This window comes from Rhinolophus sinicus, chromosome 5, assembly GCF_057876585.1.
Source record: "Rhinolophus sinicus isolate RSI-liver-muscle chromosome 5, RSI-T2T, whole genome shotgun sequence".
Taxonomy (NCBI): Eukaryota; Metazoa; Chordata; class Mammalia; order Chiroptera; family Rhinolophidae; genus Rhinolophus; species Rhinolophus sinicus.
This window is the reverse complement of record NC_142505.1, coordinates 30,014,709-30,042,632: the sequence shown is the minus strand read 5'-3', so window position 1 is coordinate 30,042,632 and position 27,924 is coordinate 30,014,709. Positions and strand designations below refer to the sequence as shown.

Genomic DNA, 27,924 nt, shown 5'->3' with positions numbered 1-27,924 from the left:
AAATTTCTTCCGGACTAAGGGTGGTGTGTTTGTAGATTCAGCTTTAAGTCGATGTTGTTTTTTGCGGTCTGTAAAATTAGTTCAGCATAACATTTATGGATGTGTGGGAAAATGCACTTTCCCAGAGATGATAAATCTGAAAATACTTTTCTTTTGGTTTGTGCAACACACAAAAATGCTGACTCTGTAAATGTGAGATTTGTTAGAATTTCTTTTTTAAAAAGTGAAACCTTGCCAGTTTTGAAGAAAAAGGGGTTTCACAGTCTTAGACTATACTCTTTTCTGTTATATTTTGAGGCAGGTAGAACTAGAGCAGAATTTGTCAGACTCTCTGGAAAGGGCCAGATATTAAGTATTTTGGGCTTCATGGGCTACACTGTCTTAGTTCCAACTACAAAACTCTGCCTTTATCGTGTGAAAACAGCCATAGACATATCAACAAATCAGTGTGGTGGGTTCCAGTAAAATGTTCTTTACCAAAACACCCAGATTTGCCTTGTGGGTAGTAGTTTGCCAGTCCCCGAATTAGAGTAGTCATTTCAGAATTTTACAGGACAAAATTATTGAGACTTTTTGGGGGGTTTTTTGAGCCAAGTTTAAGAAAACTACACAGAAAGTTAATGTGAACTCTAATAGTGTGATTGAAACTTCAAAATTTTAATACCTGGAAGTCAGAAAATTTCAGGGCTAATTCCAACCATCATATTACTTTGGCGGAAGAATTTTCCAATTGCAACTCTCCTCCTTTTCTTCTGTTTCTAATTTCCACTCCTCTCCCAAACAGAAAAAGAGCTGGAAGCTGGGAGGAGCTGGATAAAGCTAGATGGTGCCTGGGGCCACTACTTCAGTGGTATAATAAGGTCATCAGGGGCTCACCCCAGTCCCTTCAGAGGGCAGCTCCTAGCCATAGAGCAGGAGTTCGATCTTGGACTTGCTGAAATGAACAGTACCTCAGATTGGGCCATAACAGAACTGGCCTACCTCATGGTCTCATCTGCCTCTTGCCTTTAATTTACATTGCTTTACGAAACTCCCCACATACCATTTGCTCTTCAGTTCAAGTCTGAGTAGCCTAGAGGTAGGATGGCACCTGAATTTTGCTAGAGGAAGTAGAATCTAGGAGATGCAGTGGCTTCTCCCAGGGCCAGGGGCAAGCTCCAGCACAGGTCTATGATTCTGGGGCCAAAAGACCCTGCTGTCCCTCCTGGAGTGGGTCGAAAATGGTGCATTCATCCACCCAGAAATTTCCTTTCCTTATTAGACATTGGGTTTCCTATAGAGAACTTATTGAATGGCCATATTATGATGTTAATGCTTCTTACTTGGATCTATAAATAAATGTCTTGGGTCATGCTGATGCAGGAAACTGAACTCTGAATTGAATGACATTTGACTGTTTGTGTTGCGTTCACATTTTTTTCATAAGGATCAAAGAATAAGCAGTCTGCGTAACCTTAGAAATGTCAAGGAGATAAGACATAATGTAATGCAGCAACGATTGTTCACTTGTTCCGGGTAAGACTGATTTCATTGCAGGAGTCACTCTGTGCTTGGCCTCTGTAGAGGGCTTGCCCACTGAGCAGGATATACTCTATTTATCAATTTGATGGGAGAGTTTGGTATTGAAAGAATATATTAAGTTACTAATTCTTATGCAGTCATTTGGAAGTGTGCCAGCCACTAGGCTGGGTCCTTGGTATTAGGGGTTGCAGCATTGAAAATGATAAATAAAGTCCCAGACATCAGATTGTAGAGGACTGATTTTGTGCACCTAATTCATTTTGAAAAACGCCTAATCCTGTTTCAATTGTACTAGTTTCCTTCTTTTAGAAGTCTCTGCCTTATCCTACAAATGCCTTATGTGTATTGTTTCCTTTTTGTTTAAAAGCACTCGATTATACAGTAAGCTGTTACTTGATTCTCACAGCCATCCTGGGAGGGAGGTGTAGGGATCCTTATTCCCATTTCACAGATGAGGAAATTCAGACTTCAGAGATTTAGACAGGATGCCCTGCTTCCAGATTTGCCTGGGATAGTACTGGCTTATGCCTCTTGTCCTGGGGGAAAGGCAGTAGCACGCCTTTCACTCTCACAAATGCTCTGTTTTGGATGATAAATTATGTTGTCAGCCTAAGTTTAAAGGACTTGTTCAAGTAAGTGGAGTACACAGCCCTTGAACTCAGATCTTTGATATCAAATTGGTTTTTCTTTCTACTATAACAGAACATGACACTGATTTAGGCAAAGTTTAATTGAGATAAAGTTCACATATCCTCATCTCTGTTCCAAGTCAAAGCTTCCCTTAAGTGTTACTGGGTGTAAGAAGGGGGGCAGTTACTGCTGGCACAGTAGTCAGCTAATAAAGTCACACGGCTGGGATCCGGGAGCAGAGACCTTCGGGGATGTCCTGGTCCAGGTGCTGATTATCCAGCGCTGATAATCTGCCTGACTCGTGCTTGCTGAGGCCTGCGTCGGAGTGGCATGGGCTGCTGAGCCAGAGAGCTGGCCTCTGTCCCAAGTTTACCCTTCCAGTTCTGTTAGTCGTCACCTATACATTCTGGGAAGATTGTATGCTGGAGTGGCCTTCTTCAACTTGGTGGGGAAGGGGGCATCTTTTTAATAGGGAATATTTCCTAACAGTTGGACACCTAATGTGCTTTGATTATCAGAGCCTGTTGCTCAGAGAGCCTTTTAGAGATGATGCAGCCTGGGACGAGCAGTGCTTGGCATTCATGACACTGTCAGCTCTGACAGAGCAGAGAGTGGTGGGGAGGCACCTCAGGCCCCACCACCCAGAGCTAGGTGTGCAATGTGTAGTTTCTTGGAGAAACTCCCAGGGAGGTGCAGCCTGACGGCCGTGGAGCTGGCCTCTGGGCCCGCAGGGTGCACAGCTGCCTGCTGTGAGTGGAAGCCCATGAGGGAGACTCCTCGTGGGAAGGCCCAGCTCCCCAACGCTGTCGCCACAGACGCTAGCACAGTGCTGACGTGCCATAGGCCCTCAGTGCCTGTTTCACTGCACAGAATCCCACCTCTGTCGCTGATTACCTCACTGCCTTGGATGAGTCACTTTTTAAAATAGTAGCAGGGATGATGCCAGTTACTCACTCTGTGGTTCTATACTGATAAGAGCTGTGAACAACAGAAGACTTGCCTGTACTGCTGCTTCCTCCCTATGCCCAGAACTTACCTTGTTTGTGTCTAAAATGTACAGTGTCAGTGCTTTTCACTGACGCACTTTTGTTCACTAAATTAAGTGATCTAAGAGGCAAGGCTTTTTTCCATTTCTCCCCCCAGGAGACCCAATCAAATTCAGTGGATTTAATTTGAAATTCAGCGGACATGTGTTGAATGCCCGCTGTGTGCTCAGCCCTGTCCTAGGTGCAGGGGGCCCTGCCGTGCATGAGGCAGGTAAAGCCCCTGCTGTATGTGGAGCTTATTATGGTACCAATAAACCAGGGAATGTCAGATGTGATACACACTATGAAGGAAATAAATAAGGCAATGGCTGGGGGTACAGCTGCTGTTGTCAATGGGTGTGTAACATTTGAGCTGAGACTTGAGTAAGGAAAAGAGCCAGCCAGGTGCACAGCAGTCCTGGCAGAGGGATTGGCAAGAGCCAAGGCTTTGAGGCAGGAAGGAGCTCGGCATGTTCAGAGGAAGATGGTGGGATGAGAGGTAGGCAGGGCCCAGGTTGTATAAACTGTGGGCTCAGAAAAGGAGGGATTTTATTCTAAGGGCGTTGGATGGTTTTAAGCAGGGAAATGACATGTGATTTACACTTCCCATGGGTCATCTGTTTGCTAGGTAGAGCAGTGGGCAGGTCTGGGACAGGTGGGGCCAAAGGGAATCCCAGACTGAGGATATGGATGCAGTTAGTGAGAGAAGGAGAGGAAACCAAGAGGTTTCTGGCTTTGGGATTTGAATAATCTGGGTAGATGGTGATGGTGGCATATATTTGCTAGCATGGAGAAGAACAAGTTTGAAGGAGGGGAAATAAAGAGCCCAGTTTTCGAATAATATGGGCTGGTAGGGTGGGAAGTGGATTGCAGATGAAACAAAATGAGCCATGAGTTTCATCCACTCACGTCAACTTGAATCTCTGGGGCATGGGTTCGTGGAGATTCATTATATTATTTTGACTACTTTTATATTATGTTTGAAATTTTCCATAATAATAAAAAGGAAGAAACTTTGGGAGATAAGTTCTGTGTTGGATGTGTTGTTTGAAATGGAAATTCAAATTGGCAGTAGGATATATGAGTTTGGAGTTCAGTGCTGGAAATAAAAAGTTTAAGCCACATAGAGAGCAAGGGAGGAGAGCCCAGGCCTCAGCCCTGGGCTGTGTCAACATTCAGAGGCCAAACAGAAGAGGAAGGGCCAGGAGAGGAGAGGGAGAAGGAGTGGTCAGTGAGACTAGAAGGAAGTCAGCAGGGCGGTGGTGAGGCCAGGAGGAAAGGTGTTTCAAGGAGGGCGGGGCCCTCTGTGTTGGATTCTGCCGAGTTCATCATTGGATTTAACGAAATGGGTAGTGGGTGACCAAATGACCGGCTTTCGTACGTTGCTGAGAGGGAAAGCCTGACTGTTGTGTTGGAGAGAGAATGGGAGATAAAAACATGAAGCCAGGTCCCTGTATAACTCTTGAAAATTTTTCTTGTGATTGGGAGCAGAGAAATGGGGTGATAGCTGGATTAAGGGAGAAGCTTGTTTTGTTTTTTGTATTTTGAGAAGCAGCAACGCTCAGTGGCAACGTGCCTGGATTCCGGTCTCTGCTTTGCCACTGACTGGCTCTGGGACCTCACGTTTTCTCATTTGTAAAATGCGGATAATGTGAATACTTGCCTTCCAGGGTTTTTATGAAGATTGAATGAATTAATGTATGTAAAGTACATGGCACATGTACAGGTGTTTGCTGCTGATGTTATTTGAAGTGGCAGATCCAAGTGTCGCATGTGTTGTTGTGCAGAGCGGGAGAAAGGGGTGAAGCATGAGAGGGGATACTTGCTCGCATGAAGGCTTGAGAAGGCAGAGAGACCAGCCCAGGTGGACCGGTTAGCCTTTGCTAGGAGCAAGGAGAGTTCATTTGCCAGGATGTACCGTGTTTCCCCGAAAATAAGAACGGGTCTTATATTAATTCTTGCTCCAAAAGACGCATTAGTGCTTATGTTCAGGGGATGTCATCCTGAAAAATCATGCTAGGGCTTGTTTTCCGGTTAGGTCTTTTTTTCGGGGGAACATGGTAGTGTTGACGAGCATAAGCCACTTAAGTGGTAGAGTTGACAGAATGTTGTGGTCTTTTCCTTGTCAGTAAATCACTTCAATAAAAACCAGTTTCTTTGAATCAGGTTCCTACTCATCAGATTGGTACTCTGCTGCAATTTAAATAATGTCTCTGGGCCTTGGTGTCCTTAGGTATTAAATGACATCTCTTTTTGATGATGAATGAATTTTCCTTCAATTCCGAAATTCTCTGTGCTCTCTGTTGTTTCAGGTCATCTCTAACCTTGGCTTTGTCTACATTTTTAAGCCCTCAAATGAATGAATGGGAATGAACAGAGGAAGCCAGTCAGATTTCCCAAAGAAAGACCTATTTCCTGTACAGAGACTTTTACAGCAGCAGTAACATCAAGATATCCTACATAAAACCAGCTTTTTAAATCAGTATGATGGAATTTCCTTTTAGATGCTGACTTCGTCAAAGCATTGAAAATGTGAGCTGGTAAAAGTTGGCAAATGTATTGTTATTTTATTGAACAGTAGAAGGGTCTAAATGTTATTTTATGGAAAACTTCATTTCCTGCCATGTGTTTTAACTTAGGACATGGCTAGTTGAGGTTTCAGTTGTGAAATCTTTTGATCCATTAAGTATGAGAACAAGTACAAATGTGAAATCATAAAGTCTCTCTCCATCATGTTTTACTTATTCAATAAAAGAAAGAATGGCACACAGCAAGGGCCACGAGTACAAATCTTAGTCACGTGAGACTAGCTTCCGAATAAAATAAAGATGCAGCCTTCAAAAAGATTTTGCTAATGTTTTTAGTCCACATTGCTAGGGATCTTTATATAGTGTGCAGCCTTTGTATTAATTAAATAAAGTGTTAAAAGGGAGGCATGTCTTTAAAAGTATGTTCAAGGGATTTTGCGTCACCAGTTCCAGCAGTTTTGTCCAGATTATTAGGATGAATAGCAACAGGGATATTGCCATTCATGTTAATACCAATAGACATAAAGCGTCTGGGAACACTTTTGGTCATGGAGACTATCTAAATGAAAATAAGACTTTTTCAATAGAACGTGTAACTTCTTTCCCTTCTTCACTGACTTTTATATTTAGACAGTGGCCAATGTTTGGTGATTTCATTTTGCACAGACGGGCATTTGATTTTGAAGCATGCTCCCATGTTTCAGCTGCAGTTGTGTGCGCCTTTCCCCCTCCCCCCCCCAGGGATTAGGCATGGTGGATTTTCTGCCACCAGGTGACTCTTGGGGATGCGTTTAAAGCTTATATGCATCTAGTTTTGTTCATGAGTCTGACAGATGCCAGTTAAGCTGTTGTAAATGAAATAATCTAGCTCTTGGCTGTGTTTTTACAGATTATCATATTGAAGGAAAATAATGAATGTTTATAAAATAAACATTTCTTTTTTTTGTGAACCTAAAGAAAAAAAAGAGACAGTATTAATGTAAGGGAGAGTCCTCTGATGATACTTATTACTTGTCTTTGTAATAAGATATTTAAAATGGAATGTGTGATAAACAGAAGATTCCGGTTCTGCTGACGAGCTCCCTGCCTTCCCTGCCCTCTCCCACCCATCCCAAACCAACTTTTTTAACAACAAAAAGCTCCTGAACTTTTACTAACCTTCATTCTAGAAACCAATTTTAAGTGACTTCAAGTCAGAGTCTTCATTTATTCTGCAAATATTTACTGAATCTGACAGTGTGTTGGGCCCTGTGCTTGATCTAGGGAGTTGGTAGAGGTGTGAATTCTACCCAGTACTTGATCTCAGGAGGCCTGTGTGGTCTGTGTGATGAAAAGGACATGTGCATGAGTGTTTATAATTACATTCCTATGTGCTAAGTATGACAAAGGCAGAAACATTTTATGGGAAAAGTTGAGAGGGTGGAGAGAAGAGGGAAGACCTTGGGATGGGGTGGGGGGTAGGATTTGAGCAGGGCCTGGAAGGGTGGGTGAGAGGTTGCTGGCAGGACTGAGAGAGTGTGGCATGCCGAGGGACCTTGGCAGGGTTGGGGGAGGTAGGCAAGTGTCAGGTGCCTTTGAGGACCAGCAAGTTGTTCAGTCTGGCTGGGAAACCACTAGCCCAGGGATCCAGGAGGAGTTTAAGTTGGTATGAGTTACAAAGGCCTTTTAGCATTTTGGGTTTTGTTTGTTGTTGTTGTTTTTTTGTTGTTTGTTTGTTTGTAGTTGAGTTTTAGAGAGCCCCTGAAGGTTTTTGGGAGTAACTCAGTAAGGTTGGAACATTAGGAGTATTTATCTAATGTTGGCTGCTTTGAGAGACAAGGAGGAAAAGGCAGCAGTTCGAGTGAAAAGAAATTCTTGGCTCGGGAGGGTGGTGGGTGCACAGGGGAGGAAAAGACGAGCTGAATTCATGGAACTTGGCCGTGTTAGGGACATGATGCCTGGAAGAGACAAAGACTGCGTGTGTGTGCGCGTGCGCGGCCAACTGAAAATGCATTTGACTTTATTGAGTCCAAGATGGGTCTGGAATTGAAATCCTGGTGATGGAAAGCAGCTGATTTTATGGGGCTCTCTGAGGGCAGGAGTTGCCTTCTCCGTCTCTGCCTCTCCAGTGCCTGGCACCAGGCTCAAGCAATGTTTGTGAAAGAATATGGTGGTTCTAGTCATGCACATAAGGGAGGGACAAGACTCTCTGGTGGCTCAGGTCCAAGTAGGCCTGGGTTTGAGTCCTGACTCAGCCATTCCTGAGTCACCTCGAGCGAGTTACTGAACCTTTCTATTTCCTCATCTGCAGGATGGAGGATAATAACACTGTCTCTTTATTCATATTAGCTGAATGAATTAACGCACATGAAACATTTAATCCAGCATTTGGTATACACCCGAGATAAATGCTCCTCAGACATTGGCTGTTGTTACTCTGGGGTTTAGTAGCTTCGGGAATGCTCGACGCCTCAGCCGACAGAGGGAGTAGGAGTGAGACAGTTTAGAAAAAGCTCCCATTGAGGAAGTGGGAGGAGAAATGGTAAAGGAGAAGGCCCAGGCTCAGAGGGGCAGGAGGGGACCTGAAGAGTTCGATGTCAGCTCTTCCAGGCAAGGAAAATGCTTTAGGATGGAAAAGAATTCAGAGAGACCAGGGAGGGTGAGAACTGAGACTTGCCATTGAATTTGTTCAGGAAGCCATCCCAGCAACCTTGGAAGGAGAAGTTGTAGGAAAGCAGAAGCCAGGTTGCCTATGGTTACGGAGAACACCAAGGAAAAAGGGAAGATTCTGTTGGAAAAGGAAGTATCAGGAGAGGCAGGTACAGCTTTTAAATTTGTTCTGGCAAAATAATTGCTAGGATGTGGTACGAGGCCACCAGACTTTACAGGTTCTTACTGTCATGCAGGAGAAGCCCCCCGGGGGTGTGCAGTGCGCAGTCTGCCATGTTCTGCCTGGCAGCACTCGTGTGATGGCATACGCAATTATAAATGAATGAAATGTAATACATAATGTAATAACAAGTAAATATTATTATAAACTTACTATAATGAATGCAACAACATACATTATAACTGACGGTTAATGAGTGTGCACTTACTATAGGCCAGCGGTGTTTTATGTTCTTTGCTTCTATTATCTCATTTAATCCTTTCCCAACAACTCTGTGAGGTATGGGCCTTGTTATTCTCATTTAAAGCTAAGTGGGGGCTAGTAACGTGCCCGGAGTCACTCCGCTGGTAAGTGAGTGGTGGAGCCAGGGTTACATAGGCAATCTAGCTGTAGAGCCCATGCTGTTAACAGCCATACTATGCTGCTTTCCTTTTTATTTTGCTGAAAGTTTAGGATGAGCAAATGGCATTGGATATCATGATGAAACAGAAGGTCTAGAGGGAAAAACTGAACCTAAAGGAAAGGGCTGATAGGAGCCATGAAACGGTTTCCGGGAGGGCAGGCAGGACTAGGATCACAAGTGCAGGGGGACGGTCAGTAGGGAAAATCACCCCACCTCTCTCAGGGAGAGGAGCTAGAGAAGACTGGCAAATTACAGAGAAAGAGAGGCAAGGGATTTTACAGGAGCAAGAGAAAGGTAGAAAATTTGAAGAGATATTTTGAAGTGGTGAGGGAGACTGTCATCCACGTTGAGAATTTTTCTGTGGATTATTAAGCAGTGTCTCCCTCTGATAGAACGATTGGACCTAGTCCTATTGGAGACAAGGCGCTGAGTGAGCCAGCATTAGGGTAGGGGGTTCCTTGACCTTGAACAGATTTCTCAGGCACCCTTTGGTGGAGCCGTGATAGTAACACCATCCGAGGAGAGTGACTATATTTTGGTTTCTTGCTACTGATGTGATTTGCTGCTGGAAGTGGCATTGAACAGCAATAGGATGTTGAAGAAAGACTCATACTGTCTTTTTTTCACCTGCTGTGAAGATGTCCCAGGTTTAGGGAGGAAGAGAAACCCAAAGGCGGAAGAAACAAAGAATGAGGTAGAGGCATTTTGAGTTTGAGGGTTGCCGAGGCATGGATGGCACTTAACCGAAGAGTGCCAAACTCAGACCTCTTTAGGATTTTCTAGAAACCAGATACGTCATTTAGAATAGTGCTTCTCAAACTACTGGTGGTGAAGGGCTGTTGCTTTAAGGTTGTGGACTGTTTATATTTTGTAAAATATAATAAAAATGGATTAGAAAAAATAAGTTAAAACAACAAAGACATAAGAAGTACAAACCCAATTTGTTTTCTATTTTTAGAGTCAACAGATATATAATTTACTCTGCATTTGTGAAAATAAGGTTTCTAAGTGCTTACTTTTAATTTCTGAAATTTCTTGTCATGGACTTCTTGCAGGTTCAGAACAAATGCAGGCTCGTAGCTCACAGTGGGTCTCCGTGTGCGTCCATAGTACAGACAGAATTTAGAAGCCAGGCAGGCTCTAGTTCCCTGAACTCTTCCCACCAGAGTACTCAGCCTGGTACGGGGCACATGCTACACACTCTACAAATAAATGCTTGTTAAATAGTCCCCTTCAGAGATGGTTTTTGTATGCAGAATAAAATTCAATCAGTATTTAACAAGTCTCTCACAAACAAGATAATTAAAATTTGTTCACCTGGTGGTAGGCAGAATTTTAAAGCAAAGTGTGCTTTATCTTGTTTTGCAATTTTCAAAAACCACATCTTCAGAAACCCTGAGCTACCAGAAAGCCGCCGTTTGTTCCTTGTGTTGTGTACACACTAACCTTAGCCACAGTTCCTCTTTTGACTCAAGGTCGTGTCTGCAGCAAAGGTGTGTGGAGCTGCCAATGAGTCCCCCTCCGTGAAGAGGCTCCGCCTGCTCGTTGCTGATAAAGATTTTTCTTTTAAAGCTGGCCAGTGGTAAGTGGCTTTTCTGTTTCCTGTGTTGTGTGTGTTTAAGAAGGTGCTATCAGAGGGCTCATTTTTTCCTTCTGGAAAGGACTTCCGTTGCCAGCAATTTCTCCTGAGGAATGAGTATTCTAGACCATCTCCATTCGGGGTGAGCCTTTTTTTGGCATGGAGAATATGATTTTTTTCCTAGCCTCGGAGCTTACCTTGATTTTGCACCCATGGCCCTCTAAGTCATATGTGAAAATTGCTGGCTTGAGTTTTCAGATTGAAACAAAGCAGCTAGTTCTGGTCTATGGTTCCAACAACTCTGATAATTCTGCTCTGCAGGGACGGTTGCTAATAGAGTGCCCTGCAATAATCTACTCTGCTAGAATAGGTGTTGCTGGGGATTGATTCGTTTTTAAAAATTAGTCTTTAGGTCAAGTACAGAGTAAAGAGCAGTCTGAGAAGAATAGCCAGTTATGTCCCAGAGCTGGCCACCCTCTCGACTGAATTCCTGCATCATTCATCCCATGTCTGGGTGGGGTTTATTATTAGTGCTGACTTTATTGTCAGGAGCCGCCCCCGCGCCCCTCTCTCCCCCTCTCTCCCCCGCCTCCCGTCAGTCCCAGTCCACACCACACTGAGGAGTCTGCCCCATTCAGCTCTGGGGACCAGTCAGTATCCTGACAGGGAAACAGCCCCGCTGTCCCCCCTCCCCGCCAGTTCCTGTGAGTGGCCTCACTGAGCTGCAATTCAAGGTGAATTGTAAATAACTTGTATTTCTTTAGGAAAGGTGTGTTTGGGTGTATGTTTCCTTTATTTAAATAAAGCATTCATTTCTAAATGAATTTCTGGCATGTCAATCCTGGTAGCATTTTTTAGGAGTCACTTGACTAATTTTGGCAGTCCATCTGGAAATGTGGTTTTGTTAGAAGGAGGATGTGTGATAATAGCAAGTGTGATAATAGCAAGAGTTAGCAGTCTTGTGTTAATAGTTTGCCTTTGAATTTAGAACTAGAAAACAAGATGCTGATTGCAATAATTTGCGTTTGTGAAGCAATTTACTGCAATCTTTGCACATGTTCAGTGATACATATTAAATGCATTTGGGCTGTTTTGGCGGGGGGTGGGCAACGTTTCTACCCTTCAGAAATAGTTTAGCAGTTATTACATTGAAAAGTGGAAACTTTCATTGTAATGATCTGTCTTTCCATATTTCCCTTCTGTGGAAGTGTTTGTGTCGTGTGCACAGCGTTGCTTTGTGCCGTCAGCTCTGAATTGGGCCCAGACTCTGACGCCAGTCCCCAGTCTTTTGATGAGAAAAGGCCTGTGCATTGGTTTCTAATGCTGCTGTCACCGTGTGCCTGCAGGTGTATTAACACTTGCAGATCTGTAGTCACCGATGAGAAAAATGTCATCATTCTGTAGTGATACATCCAGAAATAGGGTCGGTCCCATTGTGATCCTCAAGGTAATACTATCAAGGTTGGTGGCATGTAGCCCATATCAGTGAGCGAACTTAGTCAGGTCACTGAGGCCAGGACCGGTGTTAGTATGTGCTTGACAGACACCTGCCTCACAGCGCAGATGTGGGGGTGGTCATCTGGCAGGTAAGTGAGGACTCCCCCTCAGCAGCCATTCCTGGCGCTGGGGCCTCCCTTTTTAGAAGATCAGTCCCTTAGCGTGGACTTCCTGCAGGGCGGTAGGTACCGACTCCCTCTGCACATTTGACTCCGTGGTACAGAATGGCCATCTGCTTAGGGTGGGGTGTCTGCTCCTTCAGCGCTGTGGCTGCATGGCTTGCAGTCTAGGCTCTTAGCTCCTCAGCTCGGTAGTAACCTCCATGTGGCACTTGGGAGGCGAGGACAAGGGTTAGGGAGTGTGGATGTGGCTGCCATGCCGTTTGTGTCAGTAGGATTCTCAGATTTATCGCTACTTAGCGATAAAGGAGAGGATTGCTGTTGAGCTTAGCTTTGGGGCGGGAGACTGGGCCACGGTGATCCCCTATCACTGGATTCCTGACCGGTGGGCTGCTCTGATACATGCCAAACTGAGGGGGTGATTCCAGACCCGCCTCAGAGCTCTGGGGTTTTGGGCACAGATCCCAAGTGGACACCTCAGCGTAGACCCGAGATTGGTCTCCAGGGCTCGTCCTGGGCACTGTGTCCTTCCTGGGCCCTCCCAGAGAGGGCGGACTGGTTTCTGTGCTAGGAACCCAGTCCCAAGAACTCAAGTCATCGAATGCAGAGAGAAAAGCCAAAAGGAGAAACGGCCTCTGAACCCCTTCTTACGTGAGCAGGGCCAAACCTTTAGGGCTTCCCTCGCCAGTGGGTCCATCCCTCAGTACCTACCTCCTTGGTGAGTCTTGCCCTTCACTTCTTCAGAATTCCTCTTTCCTGAGGGTGGAAAGATTGGCCCGCTCAGGGCTGGCATGTGCCACCAACAGTCCTCGTGTGGTGTGTGTGTGCTCGGGGCTGCCACAGTCCCTTCTCTGGTGCTCAGTGCAGTGGGCTGGGTCCACCCCCCGGGGAGGCTGTCCCACAGTGTCACACGCCTAGTGCTCTGGGGACTGCCCAGCTCACATGTCCGCTTTTCTGCGTGCTAGCTCTGTGTCATGGGCAGTTTCTATCTTTCTCTGGGCTTCGGTTTCCAGGTATTTAAAGAAGGAATAGTAATATTCCTGTATCTTGGGATATGGTAGCACTTAGTGCAATGCCTAATATTTAACTTTATTAGTTTGTTTCTTGTTATAGCCAATGTTCCACTCAGTCATTTAGATCATTTGTGTTGGTGAGGCCCAGGGGACAGATTCCAATTCTTAGTTCCTGGGCCCGTTCTCCTGCAGTGACGCTGGGTTGGAAGAGCAGCAGGCCCAGTAGGTGTGGGTGTACATGCGTCTCCAGTGACCGGATGCCTCTCGTGCCGTGGGCAGCTCTGTCTGACTCCACGGGGTCTGCGCACAGGACACCACCCGAGGGGAAGCAAGCGCAGCGCGGTTCTGGAAAGAGAAAGGTGTATGTCTGGCTTCAGACAAAATAACGTATGTTTTTATGCTTGAAAGTGACAGGGCTGTACTAGAAGAAGGAGAACACCAAGAGGAAACCCATTAGAGGAGCAGAATTAGAGAAAAAAGACTACCCCACCCTCCAGCATCTCCGCTGTTATAGACAGTATACACCCTACACAGCCGTGTCCGGCAGCCTGACTCATGTGACCACACACAGAAGTGCTGCAGTTGTCGGTGTCGTTGTCCAGACTGTCCTCCATTGCTCGTCTCGTGAGCGCTACGTGTCTTTTACGACTCCTGTGAAATCTTGCTCAATTCCTCTACCTCTGGTAGAATTGACGACTTCTTCCTCAGCTCTCCTCCTCACCCCCAACTGACTCCCCACAAGCAGTTGTTGTTTTTTAAATAAAACAGTGGCTTTAATATTTTCCGATAAAATCAGGATCACATATGTTGGAACCAAGAAATCTCTGCTAAGTACAGATACTTCCAGACAGATCTCAAATGACGAGCATTTTTTTTTCTCTCTGCCAAGCAGATTTTGACATAGCCCATTTAATTGTATTTATTTGTTAATTTCCCTCCCATTCGGGTGAGTTTATTGAGGGCAGGAACCAAGACATAACTTGCATCTTTACTTCTAACATGAACCACAGTGCCTGGACATTGTAGGCAGGTGCCACCTGTAGTGTTTGCACAGGGGATGTGTGAGGGGCTCCGACTACTACAGTTGAGGACTGAAGAACTTTGGGATCTCATTATAAAGCATCGCTCTTTGGCCACGGTTTTCGTGCCTGCTTTGTGCTGGGCACTGGGGCTGCGTCTGTGGGCAGGACAGCGCTGCCTGGTGTGTCCCAGTTAGACATGGCTATGTGTGCCTCACTCCAGAATTAGGCTTTTTCTCAGTTCTGCATATACTCATGCATCTGGGGCTGCAGTAGGTGCCTTAATTTTTGGCTCCAAGACTGCTCATCCCACAAAGGTCATTTTTAAAGTGGTGTGTGTGTGTGTGTGTGTGTGTGTGTGTGTGTGTGTAAAATAATTCTTCCTTGGACACATGTTTTATCAAACATGTATTGTGCATATTTTCTTAAATCCATTCACATGCGGTTTCTATGTCATTTGAATTCTTCTGTCGCATTTAATGAGGGGACTCCTTTTTCCCAAAGGTACCTTTCCAGATTTTCTATAGGATTCGGTTTCGCTCACCTGAGAATGGTCTTCATCAACATCAAGCAGCAGAGGGCGCTGTAGTGCAGGAGATGAAGCAACAAGAGTAGTTCGTTGACTATTATTTTTTTACCATGTAAGCTGTGGAGATGCTGTTATACCTCCTCACTGAAAGCATATAGGAACTATGTTAATAAATGTTAACTATAGTCTTTTAAAATTTGTATCTTGTCTGAAATGAAAGGGAAATTAAGGTATTCGTGGGAAACAGTCACATGAATATAGGTGAAAGTAGGCTAGGGAACTTTTCTGGAGCATTTCCAGTCCAGAACTGGTTTTTATAAGACTATAAAAAGTAAACAGATATTTAAGGTCATAGATAGAAAGAAAGCATCTTTTGAGGTCATAGATGAAATCAGTAGAGAATATTTTCATGTAAGCCTGCAAGTAGGAAAACAACTGTGGGAAAATGATACTTTTGCTCTTTGATGGCAGAGAAACATGTCGATTGGATGTTTGATTTTCCTAGACATGGAGATGAGGATTTTTTTGTGGTCCCGGATTCTAATAAATTTTTCTTTCCTTGGTATGTGACTACGTTTGTTGCACTTCCTAGAATCCCCAACAAAAGGGTTTCTGTGGTACAGAACTATTGAAGGCTTGAAACTTGAAAGAATTCTAGACTACAGGAGTGTGGTTAGAAGAAAAGCAAGAAAAATAAGACTTTTGGAACTTAGAAGGCCATATCGGCCTATTTAGTTTGTCAAATGCCAGTGAAAGAGTTTTTGTTGCCTTTTTATTCACCTCTTGAAACTGTTTTATTGAGATATACTTTACATATTATAAAATTCATCCAGGTAACGCATAAAATCCATCCACTTAAAGTGGTTTTTAGTAGTCACAGAATTGTACAATCATGAGCACAATCAACTTTAGAACATTCTCTCGTCCCAAGAAGAAACCCTATACTAATTATTATTTATTCCTCATCCTCACCCCCTTAGACAACCACTGTTCTCTTTCTGTATTTATGGATTTGCCTATTCTGGACATTTCTTATCAATAGAATTATACAATATATGGTCTTTTCTGTGACTGGCTTCTTTCACTTAACATAATTTCAGTGTTCATCTATGTTGTAGCACGTAGCAGTACTTCATTGTATGGATACACACATTTTGTTTATCCATTTATCAGTTGATGAACATTTAGATGGTTTTCACTTTTAGGCTATTATCAATAATACTACTATGAAAATTCGTGTATATATTTTTGAATGGACATATATTTTCCTTTCTCTTGGGTATATACTTAGGAGTAGAGTTGTTGGTCATATGGTAACTCTGTTTAACATTTTCAGGCACTACCAAAGTGTTCCAGAATGGCTGCTCCATTTTACCGTCCTGCTGCAATGTATAAGGGTTCCAATTTCTCCGGATGCTTACGAACACTTGTCATTGTGTTTTTGATTAGCCACCCATCCCAGTGCTTGTGAAATGATAGCTCATTTTGATTTTGATTTCCATTTCCCTAATAACTTATGATGTTGAACATCTTTTCATGTGTTTATTGGCCATTTATGTATCTTCTTTGGAGAAATAGTTATACAAATCCTTTTCCCGTTTTTTTAATTTGTCTTTTCATTACTGAGTTGTAAGAGTTTTTTATATATTCTGCATGCAAGTCCCTTATCAGATATATGTTTTGCAAATATTTACTCCCATTCCGCCAGTTGGTTGTCTTTTAACTTTCCTGATGATATCATTTGTAGCACAGTGTTTTTCATTGATGCAGTCTAGTTTCTGTATTTTTTCTTTGACCTTTGTGTTTTGGTATCTAAGTAACCCTTGCCATGAAGAGTTAGTCCTGTGTAAGTTTTCTAAGAGTTTATAATTTTAGCATTTACATTTACATCTTTGATCCATTTTGAGTTAATTTTTGTATATGGTGTGAGGTAAGGGTCAAATTTCATTCTTTTTACATGTGGATATTCAGTTGTCCTAGCACCATTTATTGAAAAGACTAATCTTTTGCCATTGAATTGTGTTGGTACCCTTGTTGGAAATCAACTGACCATAAATTTAAGTATTTATTTTTGGGCTCTCAGTTCTTTTTCATTGATCTATATGCCTGTTCTTATGCAAGTATCACAATGTCTTCATTACTGTAGCTTTATAGTAAATTTTGAAACCAGAAAGTGTACGTTCTCCAGATTTCTTCTTTTTCAGGATTGTTTTGATGATTCCGGGTCCCTTGAATTTCCATATTAATTTTATGATCAACTTGACAATTTCTGCAAAGAAACCAGCTGGGTTTTGATAAGTATTGCATTGAATTTGGAGATCAATTTTGCGAGTATTGCTATTTTAACAATATGAAGTCTTTCAATCCATGATCATGAGATGTCTTTCCATTTATTTAGGTCTTTGATTTTTTTTCAACAATGTTTTGTGGTTTTCATTGTGCAAGTATTATGCTTCTTTTGTTAAATTGATTCTCAGTTATGTTATTCTTTTTATGGTATTACAAATAGGATTATTTTTCTTAATTTCACATTTAGATTGCTAGTGTATAGAAATACAATAGATTTTTGTTATTGCTCTTGTATCCTGCAGCCTTATTTTACTTGTTAATTAGTTCTAGTGTCTTTATAGTAGATTCCTTAGGATTTTCTGTATACAATGTCATGTCATCTGTAACTTCTTTCTCTCCAATCTGGATGCCTTTTATTTCATTTTCTTGTTTAATTGCCTTGGTTAGAATCTCTAGAATAATGCTGAGCAGAAGTGGTGGGAGTGGACATCCTTGTCTTATTTCTATTCCCAGAGGAGGAACTTTCAGCCTTTCATCATTAAATATGATTCTGTAGATTTCTTTATCAAGTCTAGGAAGTTCCCATTTATTCCTAGCTTGTTGAATATTTTTATTATGTAAGGGTGTTGGATTTTATCAAGTGCCTTTTCTGCATCTGTTGAGATGATTATGTGGGTTTTGTCCTTTATTTTATTAAGTGGTGTATTTCATTGAGTGATTTTCAGGTATTAAACTGGCGTTGTATTCTTGGGATTTTTGCATCTGTATTCACAAGGGATATTGATCTATAGTTTCTTTCCTTGTGATATCATTCTTTGGTTTTGGAATCAGGGTAATAGTAATACTGGCCTCATAGAATGAGTTTCGAAGTGTTGTTTTCTGTTTTTTTTTAGAAGATAAAATTGTGAAAAGTTAATATTAATTCTTCTTTAAATGTTTGGTAGAATTCAAGAGTGATGCCACCTGAACCTGCTGTCCTTTTCTTTGTGGGAAGTTGTAAAATTACTAATTCAATCTATTTGCTTGTTACAGGTCTGTTCAGATTTTTTGTTTCTCCTTGAGTCCATTGGGTAGTTTTTTTCTTTCTGGGAATGTGTCCATTTCATTTAAGTTATCTAATTTTTTGTCAAACAGTCGTTCATAGAATTCCTTTACAATCTTTTATTTTTGTAAGGTTGGTGATGATGTCCCGTCTTTCATTCCTGATTTTAGTAATTTTCTGTTTTCTCTTTTTTTTTGAAATCAGTCTAGTTAAAAGTTTGTCGGTTTTGTTTGCCTTGTTGCCTACTTTTAAAATTGTTTCAACAGTAATAATTTATTTGCCTTCCTTTTAGGGTCGATTTCTTTATCCCAGGAGTCTCTGTGGTTGGTGGGTTCTCAATATGCTCTAGCCCCAGACTGCTAGAACAAGAGAGAATGATAGAATTGGCAGTGAAATATACGAACCACCCTCCTGCTCTCTGGATTCACAATCAGGTGAGCAAACCTCTATTTAAACTTGCAGATTAGGGCATCTCTGCCGCCCACAAAATTTCTGTTAGCTCTCTTAATCTATCTAAGAAACCTAGGCTTGAGTGAAAAGGGTAAATGCTCACAGAGAGCTCCCTTACATCCAGAATTCAGACTCCAAAAGGTCAAAGAAGCAGAATCTTTTTGGTGCATTAAGGATGACTCAAAGATACTTTGGAATCTGGAAATATCGTCTGGGTCACCAAGCAGTATTCAGTTGAATACTGCTTTAGGAGTAAAACATTTTATTTATATGTAAGTTTTTGAAAATTGGTTCTTTGTATGTCTTGTAAATGGTAAATCTACAAAATCAGATTATTTTGTCCTAACCATCCTAATGAAGGGAATTAAACTACCATTCTATCATTATTTGGATGGGAAACGGTCTCTGATTACATACTGCTCAAGCCCAGAGCTGAGCACTACTAAATCTGAGGTGTCCTTGCCTCTCCATTTCAATCTCTAGAGATCTCTGCACATGGGATTCTGAGAGGGAATCCACATTTGCTGCTAATAACTCATGCCTCCTCCGGGGACTCAAACACAGTCCTACATAATAAGCTGCCTGCTCATTCCCTACTAGAACTCTGATAACAAAGAATGAGCTGAGAGCACATCAGTTATTTGTCTACTTAGTTTTTGACCTTTGTCAGTTTTGTTTTACTGCCATCCCTTTCACTTCTAGTGTGCGCCTATCCCATCCCAGGCATTTTCTTATCCCCTTTACCGAAAAGGAATGTATCAGTAAAAATACTGTAGATAGATACACTGATTTTAAAATTTATGTGGAATGGCAAAGGAACTTGAATAGGTAAAACACTTTTGAAAAGTAAGGCTAAAGTGGGAGGAATCACATTTCTCAAATTTAAGATTAAAATAAAATGACAATAATCAAAACAGCGTGGTATTGGTGAAGGGATCGACACACAGATCAATGGAACGGAAAAGAGTTCAGAAATAGACTGACACACATATGGCTATTTGATATTTGACAAAGGTGCTTAAGAAATTCAATGGAGAAAGGCTAACCTTTTCAACAAATAGTATTGGAACAATTGTCTATCCATATGCAAAAAAAAAAATAAACCCATAAAACAAAAAACCTTGACCTATGTCTCATACTTTATATTCAAGATTAACTCAAAATAGGTTGTAGATCTAAGTATAAAACATGAAACTATAAAAGTTTGAGAAGAAAACATAAGAAATATTCTGAACTTGAGGGTGGGCAAAGAGTTCTTAGACACGACACCAAAAGCAAGATGCATAATCAAAATTTAAAAAATTTTTTCTGCAAAAGACACTATTAACAGAATTTAAGAAAACAAGCTACAGACTAGGAGAAAGTATTTGCAAATTAGAGAGCCAACAAAGGACTGTATCCAGAATATATAAAGAACTCCCAAAAATCAGCAAAAAAGAAAACAAATATAATTTTAAAATGGCCAGAGAATTGAATAGATACGTCACTAAAAAGCATGTAAGGATGGCAAATAAGCAATGAAAAGATGTTTAACATCTTTTATCATTAACTGTTAGGAAAATGTGGAGTAAAACTATATATAATGGGATATATACAGACCTGTTAGAATGACTAAAATTAAAAATATTGACACTACCAAGTGCTAACAAGATTGTGGAGCCACTGGAACTCTGTTAATATAATGCTTATGTTGCCAACAGGAATGCAAGGTGCTCAAGCCAGTCTGTAAAACATTTTGGCAATTTCCTATAAAATTAAATATACACTTACCATGAGACCCAGCAATTCCACTCCTGGGTATTTATGCTAGAGAAATGAAAGCTCTGTTCGTATTAAAACCTGTGCATGAATGTTTACAGCAATTCCATTTACAGTTATCAAAAAGTGAAACACCCCAGATGCCCCTCGAGAAGTGAATGGATAAACAAACTGTAGTATAGTCATATAGTGTATTGTTACTCAGCAGTAAACACAGATGAACTATTATTTATTGATGGCACACAGCAACTTGGGTGAATCTCAGGCATTATGTTGAGTGGAAGAAGCCAGTCTCAAAGGCTATGTACTGTATAATCCCTTTTATGTCACATTCTGGAAGACAAAGATACAGTGATGGAAAACAGATCTGTGGTTGACAGGGTTAGGGTTGGGGAAGGGTGTGAGCCTAAAGGGATAGCACAAGGGGCTTTTCTGGGGTGAGGGAACTGTTTTATATCTTGATTCTGGTGGTAGTTACACAGACGTATGTATGTGTAAAATTCATGGACCTGTACACCAACAAAAGTTTTCCTGGAATATAATGGAAAAAATAAAGGATTTTTAAATCTATGGGGGCATAAAAAATATATGTTCTTATGGTTTACATATCAAGTTGTGTCTGTTCAGAATAACCCCTGGCTGCTTGCCTTAGCATTTCCATTGTAAATGTATCCTGTCACATTTTTATCCTCCAACCTTCTGAGTTCTTCCTTTGGTGTGGCCTTAGCTGCATCATTCCTTTTTAGATTCTCTTTGGATTTTCCACCCATTACTGTCTCGAGGCTACATCCTGAGTCTCTAAAATATGCCGCGGGTATGGGACAAGCAAGGTGGCCTGCACTCACTGTTAAAAGGAGCTTAGCCATTCCGTCTCCTAGTGCTATGCGCCCCCTCCCGTTGTCAGTCTCCCACGTGACCTGACCTGGTCCTGGTCCATAGCTCCCTGCTCGGTTTCATGCCTCATTGGCATTTCAATGAAGGAACTTATTCTTGGAGGCTGTAGAAAATCTCCAAGTGGCATCGCTTGAATGCACATCCTAATTGTAGTGCCTGCTCCACTCTGCCCAGTGGGAGTTGCAAACAGCCTTTATGAAGTCAGATTTTTCTTGGAACCATTCTCAGGTGGCTGTATTCCTCCCGAGGATTTGTCTTATTAAGCTATTAGAGTGGACAATAGAGGCACATGAGTGTCTGGGTGGCAGCAGGCTGCTCTGTTGGGACACGGGATAAAATGCCATAATGTCTTCCTTTATTTCATCTGCTTTGGCTCAAGCTCCTGGCAGGGTAAAGGGTTCTAGACAGCTGTTGTGTGCCTGCTCCAGTTGCTGTGGAGAAGTAGTGTATTTCAGAAGTAGAAAATCTATACCCAAATTAGATACATTGCTATGTGATTGAAGGTAATATCCTTTTACTCACTTCCATATTGTACTGTACAGTACTTTGAGTTTTATCATTCGTGCTACCCTGGCAGTTTTTATTGATCAACAAAAGACAAAGATGGCTTTTGATTCTTTCCAGATGCTGCAAATTAGAAGATAGATCTACTGAAGATTATTTTGTCATTAAGGAGACGACAGGCTTCTTGAGTATTATCTTTCCCTGGGGCATGTTTTCTTGCCAACCTTAAGGTTGAAAACACTGTGGTTTTTAAAAACAATAACCTAAAGGCATTTTTGTTGTCATTACTAAGCATGCCGAAGAAGACCATTGGAGAAAATTATTTCTTTTTCAGTTCTTTGTCTCTTACTGTTAGATTCTTAGCGCTAAAGAGAGAAGTGTACAGGCAAGCAAGAGAGGGGGAGGCAGGGCATAAAGAGATTAAATCCATTGTCATCGTTAGGCAGAGCCTCTCGTATCATAAATTCTATTTTCAAGACTTGAAAGGAGGGAACATTTTAAAGCACTTCGGTAGCCAGTGTAGTGATTCTTAGATTTTAGTTATTACTAACAGAATGCTCCCTTGATGCTAATTTCTTTTGTCAAAAATGAAAACCCACTTAGTATTTCATGTAAAAATCTCCTACATATTTAGAATAGTTAAGTTCAGATGTATTTTCCCCCTCAGAGAAAGGATTTCCATTCATTTAACAGTTCTTTACCAAAAAAGACCTGTTTTGTGAATTCAAATAATTTTTTTTCTTAGATTTTTCTCTAAGATTAACTCTTCTTTAAGTTATAGAGCCTCAAATTAAATTCATGTCTAAAAGGACTGACTGCCTATCTGCCATGCAAGGTGCCAGGGTGTGAATGCTAAAGGTTCAGTCTTCAAAGAGCATATGGTACGTTCATACGTCTTAGGAATGAGTTCATTTAGTTGATTTATGTCAGGAATGTGTAATGAAACAGGCCTATGCTCTTAATATAAATTTCTTGATTTCCAGATTCTGTTTTTTAGTGACAGAGAAGAAGGAGGCAGGCACCCCCAGCACTTTTTCTACCGGACAGCTGCACTGACCAAAATACCCTATTCTGTGGAGCTGGATGCCAAAAGGGAGTTTTCCCCCTCAGTGTGTCAAGTGATGCCCACCACAGCCCTGTGGGGTGAGCTGGACAGCTGCTGAGACCCATTTTCCAGATATGGCAGCAGAGGCTCAGAGAAATGAAGGGACTTGTTGGATATCATAGAGGATGTGATTAAAATTCAGTCTTCTGACTCCTAGATCAGTACATTTTTCTCCAAACTAGGTATTCTCAACCTTGTTAGATCCAGTGGCCTTTCTCTAGAACTATCTTGAAATGAAATTCAAAGTTAATGTAATCAACACATAAATTTTTAGAGGTAACGTGATTCTTTAAGTGTACTACAAAAGAGAAATAAAAGGATAAAGGAAAATGATTCACAAAGTCTATGTATTTCTTATAAATGCGTGGACATATCTACATGAGAAGGTAGAATGAAGTAGTCAGATGGCTGTTCCTCAGGGTAGCGTTGCCATGACACACTGTGCACAGATGCAGGTGGTGAAAGCTGTTGTGTGGTGACACAAGGCTCACATGCACATGTTCCCAGTGAGGACATGGTTTTCCAGAACAGTGAACATGCTTGGTAAAGTTCTGAGCACAACCAAGTACAAACTACACAGTGGTTACATTCTGGAAAATTCAGACTACATTAGATCCATGCAAAAAACACTTTTGAATTTTTTTTGTAAAATGAGTTAGAATCTAGTCTCAGATCATTAAAAACCAGTTCTCACCTACATGTATGTCCTATGGGTCATTGAGAACTCTGTGCATTGCAGATAATGATGTGCTGTTAAACCAACTCTCTGAGTAAACACTGCCCTGATTTGCAGCATTTGCTGATTGCTGTGCTGTAAATACCCCCATAATGGCTGTATGTGGTACTCACCCCGCAGTGTATGCGGTACTCACCCCCCAGTGTATGTGGTACTCACTTCCCAGTGTGTGTGGTACTCACCTCCCAGTGTATGTGGGACTCACCCACCAGTGTATATGGTACTCACCCCGCAGTGTATGCGATACTCACCCCCTAGTGTATGTGGTACTCACCTCCCAGTGTGTGTGGTACTCACCCCGCAGTGTGTGCAGTACTCACCTCCCAGTGTATGCGGTACTCACCCCCCAGTGTGTGTGGTACTCACCTCCCAGTGTGTGTGGTACTCACCCCCCAGTGTGTGTGGTACTCACCCCCCCAGTGTGTGTGGTACTCACCTCCCAGTGTATGTGGGACTCACCCACCAGTGTATATGGTACTCACCCCCTAGTGTATGTGGTACTCACCTCCCAGTGTGTGCGGTACTCACCCCCCAGTGTGTGCGGTACTCACCTCCCAGTGTATATGGTACTCACCCCCCAGTGTATGCGGTACTCACCTCCCAGTGTATATGGTCAGTGTATGCGGTACTCACCTCCCAGTGTATGCGGTACTCACCCCCCAGTGTGTGCGGTACTCACCTCCCAGTGTATATGGTACTCACCCCCCAGTGTGTGCGGTACTCACCTCCCAGTGTATATGGTACTCACCCCCCAGTGTGTGTGGTACTCACCTCCCAGTGTATGTGGGACTCACTCCCCAGTGTGTGTGGTACTCACCTCCTAGTGTATGTGGGACTCACCTCCCAGTGTATGTGGGACTCACCCCCCAGTGTGTGTGGTACTCACCTCCCAGTGTATGCGGTACTCACCTCCCAGTGTGTGTGGTACTCACCTCCCAGTGTATGTGGGACTCACCTCCCAGTGTATGTGGGACTCACTCCCCAGTGTGTGTGGTACTCACCTCCTAGTGTGTGTGGTACTCACCTCCTAGTGTATGTGGTACTCAGCCCTACTGTATATGGTACTCCCTCGTGTGAAGCCTCAGGCTTCCTATTCTTGCTGCAGGGAGACATGAAAAGTACTGAACGGTGCTGCAGTACTTCTCTCAGTCTGTGGAGCAGCTCTGGCTATGCCCTGCTGGCAACCAGGAGGAAACCCCTGGTACCCGCATTTCTCAGCCCTGATAAGTCCAGGGCAGCCACAGCTAGTGACACTTACCCTGTCTTGCCTCTCCTAGCTCCATAGCTTTGATCAGAACAGGAGCGCCACTCCGAAATGGAAACTCATACTTCAGAGCTGTCTCCTGAGCCCAGTGCCTCTCCACAACTCAGTTCCTTATCTAAGAAGTTAACAAATGATAAAATTACTCAAGTGAGTCTCCTCAGTAGTGGAGCAGCTGCGCAGTATGGAGCACAGAAGAGCAGAGTAGCAAATAACCTATATAATGGATGAGTGGGATCAATTCACAGGGCCCTGGGAAACTTGAAAGCAAGCTGCAAACATGGTCCTAAATACTGATACAAATGCAGTAGGTAGATGCAGTCAGTTTTAGTTAAGAAGAACATTTGGTTTAAGACCTGTGCTACAAAAGAATAAAGGTTCTTTTCTTTCCTGCCTTAGTGTACACTTGACTCTGAAGTGGCTGTGAGAGTGGGTGGAGAGTTCTTCTTTGACCCTCAGCCTGCAGATGCCTCTAGAAACCTCGTGTTGATTGCAGGAGGAGTCGGAATTAACCCTCTGCTTTCCATCCTGCGGCACTCGGCAGATCTCCTCAGAGAACGGGCAAACAAAGGAAGTGGATATGATACAGGAACAATAAAACTATTCTACAGTGCAAAAAATACCAGCGAACTCCTGTTTAAGGTATAGATATGTGTGTTTCGTAGGTTGCTGTGGGCAGACTTGTGTCATGATATTAATTGTCCACAGAACTTTCCTCTCTCAGTTCTGTCTTCTCTGTAACAGTTCAAACAAAAGGCCCGACAAGGCTTAGCCATGTTCGAATGAGAATTAACACAGCTTAACCAGGACAGTCAAAATAGCTAGTATTGAGGAGGCTCCCAGTGACATGATCGGATAGGGCAGGGCTTGTGGGCCTCAGTCTGGAAGTGGATGAACAGAAAAGTCACCATGGCCATGAGACTCGGTCAAGAGTCAAGCAACTTACAAGTGGGCTCAAGTGTTAACAGGAGTAGGTGAGACGTACTTAGTTTGGACCCAGCTGGGTAAATGAAACCCCCATCAGTTGCATCTGTTGAAACTAAGCTTTCATTCTGGATTGCTTTGCAGCTGCAAGGATGAACAAAAGAACAGAAACAGTTAAAAGACACAACTGTGGTCAGTGAAACTGCTGCTTAATTGCTAAGGCTTAAGAAAAAGGAAAAAGGAAAAAACTCCTGGAGACTTAGTAATATGCTTGTTAGCATGTTCACATTTCAATTAAAGCCAAAGAGCCCTGTGTACTCCGAATGCTCCAGCCGGCTTGGCTGCAAACAATGTCTGCCTAAGTAGAGAGCAAGAGTGGCCGACGTGTGCAGAATGGGAGGCGAGGTTCGACGTCAGTGGTTGTACACATCTGTTTTGATTTTTTAAAATTGTAGTGTGACCAAATATGTTTGACATTCCAGAAAAATATCCTCGATTTAGTAAATGAATTTCCTGAGAAGATTGCATGCAGTTTGCATGTTACAAAACAGACTACACAAATCAGTGCAGCACTCAAGCCATACATCACGGGTAAGTCCCCCCAAAATACTTCGACTATCTCTATGGAGTTACGTGGTAGACATACCAGTTGGTTGAATGTAGATGCTTTATTTTTGGGACTTGCAGGCTGGGAATGTCACTACCTGGGCAATTGAGAGGTGATTCATGGTGGAAAAGAGATTTAGTTGGATTTATTTACTACGTGCAGGTTTCCTATGACCCAAATTAAAAATTTATTTTCCACATTTTTTTAGGGGACCTTTGTATCATCACTGCAATATGCATATAAAGAATTTATATTCCAGCTTTGACTGAATCAATGCCATTTGCCATTAATGGTGGTTTAAATTACTTGTAGTTTCCCCTGCCTGGTAGGGTTTTTCACAAAACAGTTTCTTGACTTTGCTGAAGGCTGTTTTGAATCTCTACCAAAGATCAGTAAACTCTCTGGCCCTGTCTGCAGAAGGCATTGTGATTCATTTCCTACTTTACTTGCCATAAGTTTAGGAATCCTGGAGATGCCCTCGCTGGGGTCTGGCCTGGATGCCAACAGGAGCCATCGCGTGGATGACTCAAGACGAGAGTCACTAACCTTGAGTCACTGAAACAAAAACACTGTTGCTGAGTTGTAGGTAGTCCTTCCTCATTGCAATACAAACACGTCTGCTCTAATTTGGTGTTTATTCTGTTTCTTGATAGAAGGAAGAATAATGGAGCAGGAGATAAGAGATCATATTTCAAAAGAGACTTTGTTCTATATCTGTGGCCCACCTCCAATGACAGATTTTTTCTCCAAGCAACTGGAAAACAGCCATGTTCCCAAAGAACACATTTGCTTTGAGAAGTGGTGGTAGTGAGCAGGCAAAGGTCGAAGAGAGAAGGCTCTGAGAACCACTTAGGACAGCCACAGGTATTATGCTATATGACTTGTGGCTGGGTGAATTTACCTCTACTCAGCCTTATTTTTTAAGGCTGTGAACTAAGTGACCTACTGGAGAATAACAGAAAAACCAGCTGACAGACTTAAATGATAAACTTTTTGCAAAGACTCCATTGATTAAAACTATTTTTTACTATATTGACTTTCTTTTATTAATAGCTGATTATCTCATGATGTACTTGAATTGGTCAGTATAGATTTTCTTTCCCCTGAGGGAATAAAAAAAGGTATAAACTTACATTTAATCATATGAAAAGGTGGTTTTGTGTGTGAAATGCAGGCTGTCTTTAAATTATTTGACAGCAGCCTACTATCTTATGTTCAATAAACTTATAATTTAAACACATTCTTAGTGATGTTACTTTGGAAATTCTTTCTACTTAATTGTCTTAGTTGACCGCACCCTGGCCTGCAGCCTTGCTTCTTCAGACCATCAGAGTCGGGTTTGGAAAGAGAAAATTGTTAGGAAAACTGCTTTAGGGAATTGAATGACCAGCATATTTGCTTAGTGTTAATGAATATCCTCAGTATGTATCCTGACTAATTGTTAGTTCCTTCTCAAATGAAACCCTTTGTGCGTTCTTTCTTGGCTGCGTGCCATTACACTACATGTAGGAGGTGGCTTCTTGGTGGGGACAAAGGCACTGGTGGCTGCCGTCTTTCACATTGAATCTGCCTTCCGCCGCCGTGCTCACTGGCTGTGGAAATGTGCTTAAGGTTGATTAGGG

General features: G+C 42.3%; 1 protein-coding gene across 8 annotated transcripts in view; it reads left to right on the top strand.

The window, feature by feature from the left end:
- Positions 1-27,542, top strand: part of OXNAD1 (oxidoreductase NAD binding domain containing 1) — a 35,666-nt gene extending 8,124 nt beyond the window's left edge. For 5 of the 8 annotated variants that reach the window (XM_074312806.2, XM_074312810.2, XM_074312807.2 and 2 more), the window contains 6 exons: positions 10,452-10,558; positions 18,356-18,497; positions 22,653-22,812; positions 25,268-25,413; positions 26,178-26,286; positions 26,956-27,542. In XM_074312806.2, coding sequence (XP_074168907.1) covers positions 10,452-10,558; positions 18,356-18,497; positions 22,653-22,812; positions 25,268-25,413; positions 26,178-26,286; positions 26,956-27,110 — 819 coding nt within the window. In that variant the 3' untranslated portion in view covers positions 27,111-27,542. Of the gene's footprint in view, positions 1-10,451; positions 10,559-18,355; positions 18,498-22,652; positions 22,813-25,170; positions 25,414-26,177; positions 26,287-26,955 lie in introns of all 8 variants that reach the window. The other 3 variants (XM_074312805.2, XM_019726001.3, XM_019726000.3) reach the window with 1 other exon arrangement.
- Positions 27,543-27,924: the final 382 nt, after the last annotated feature.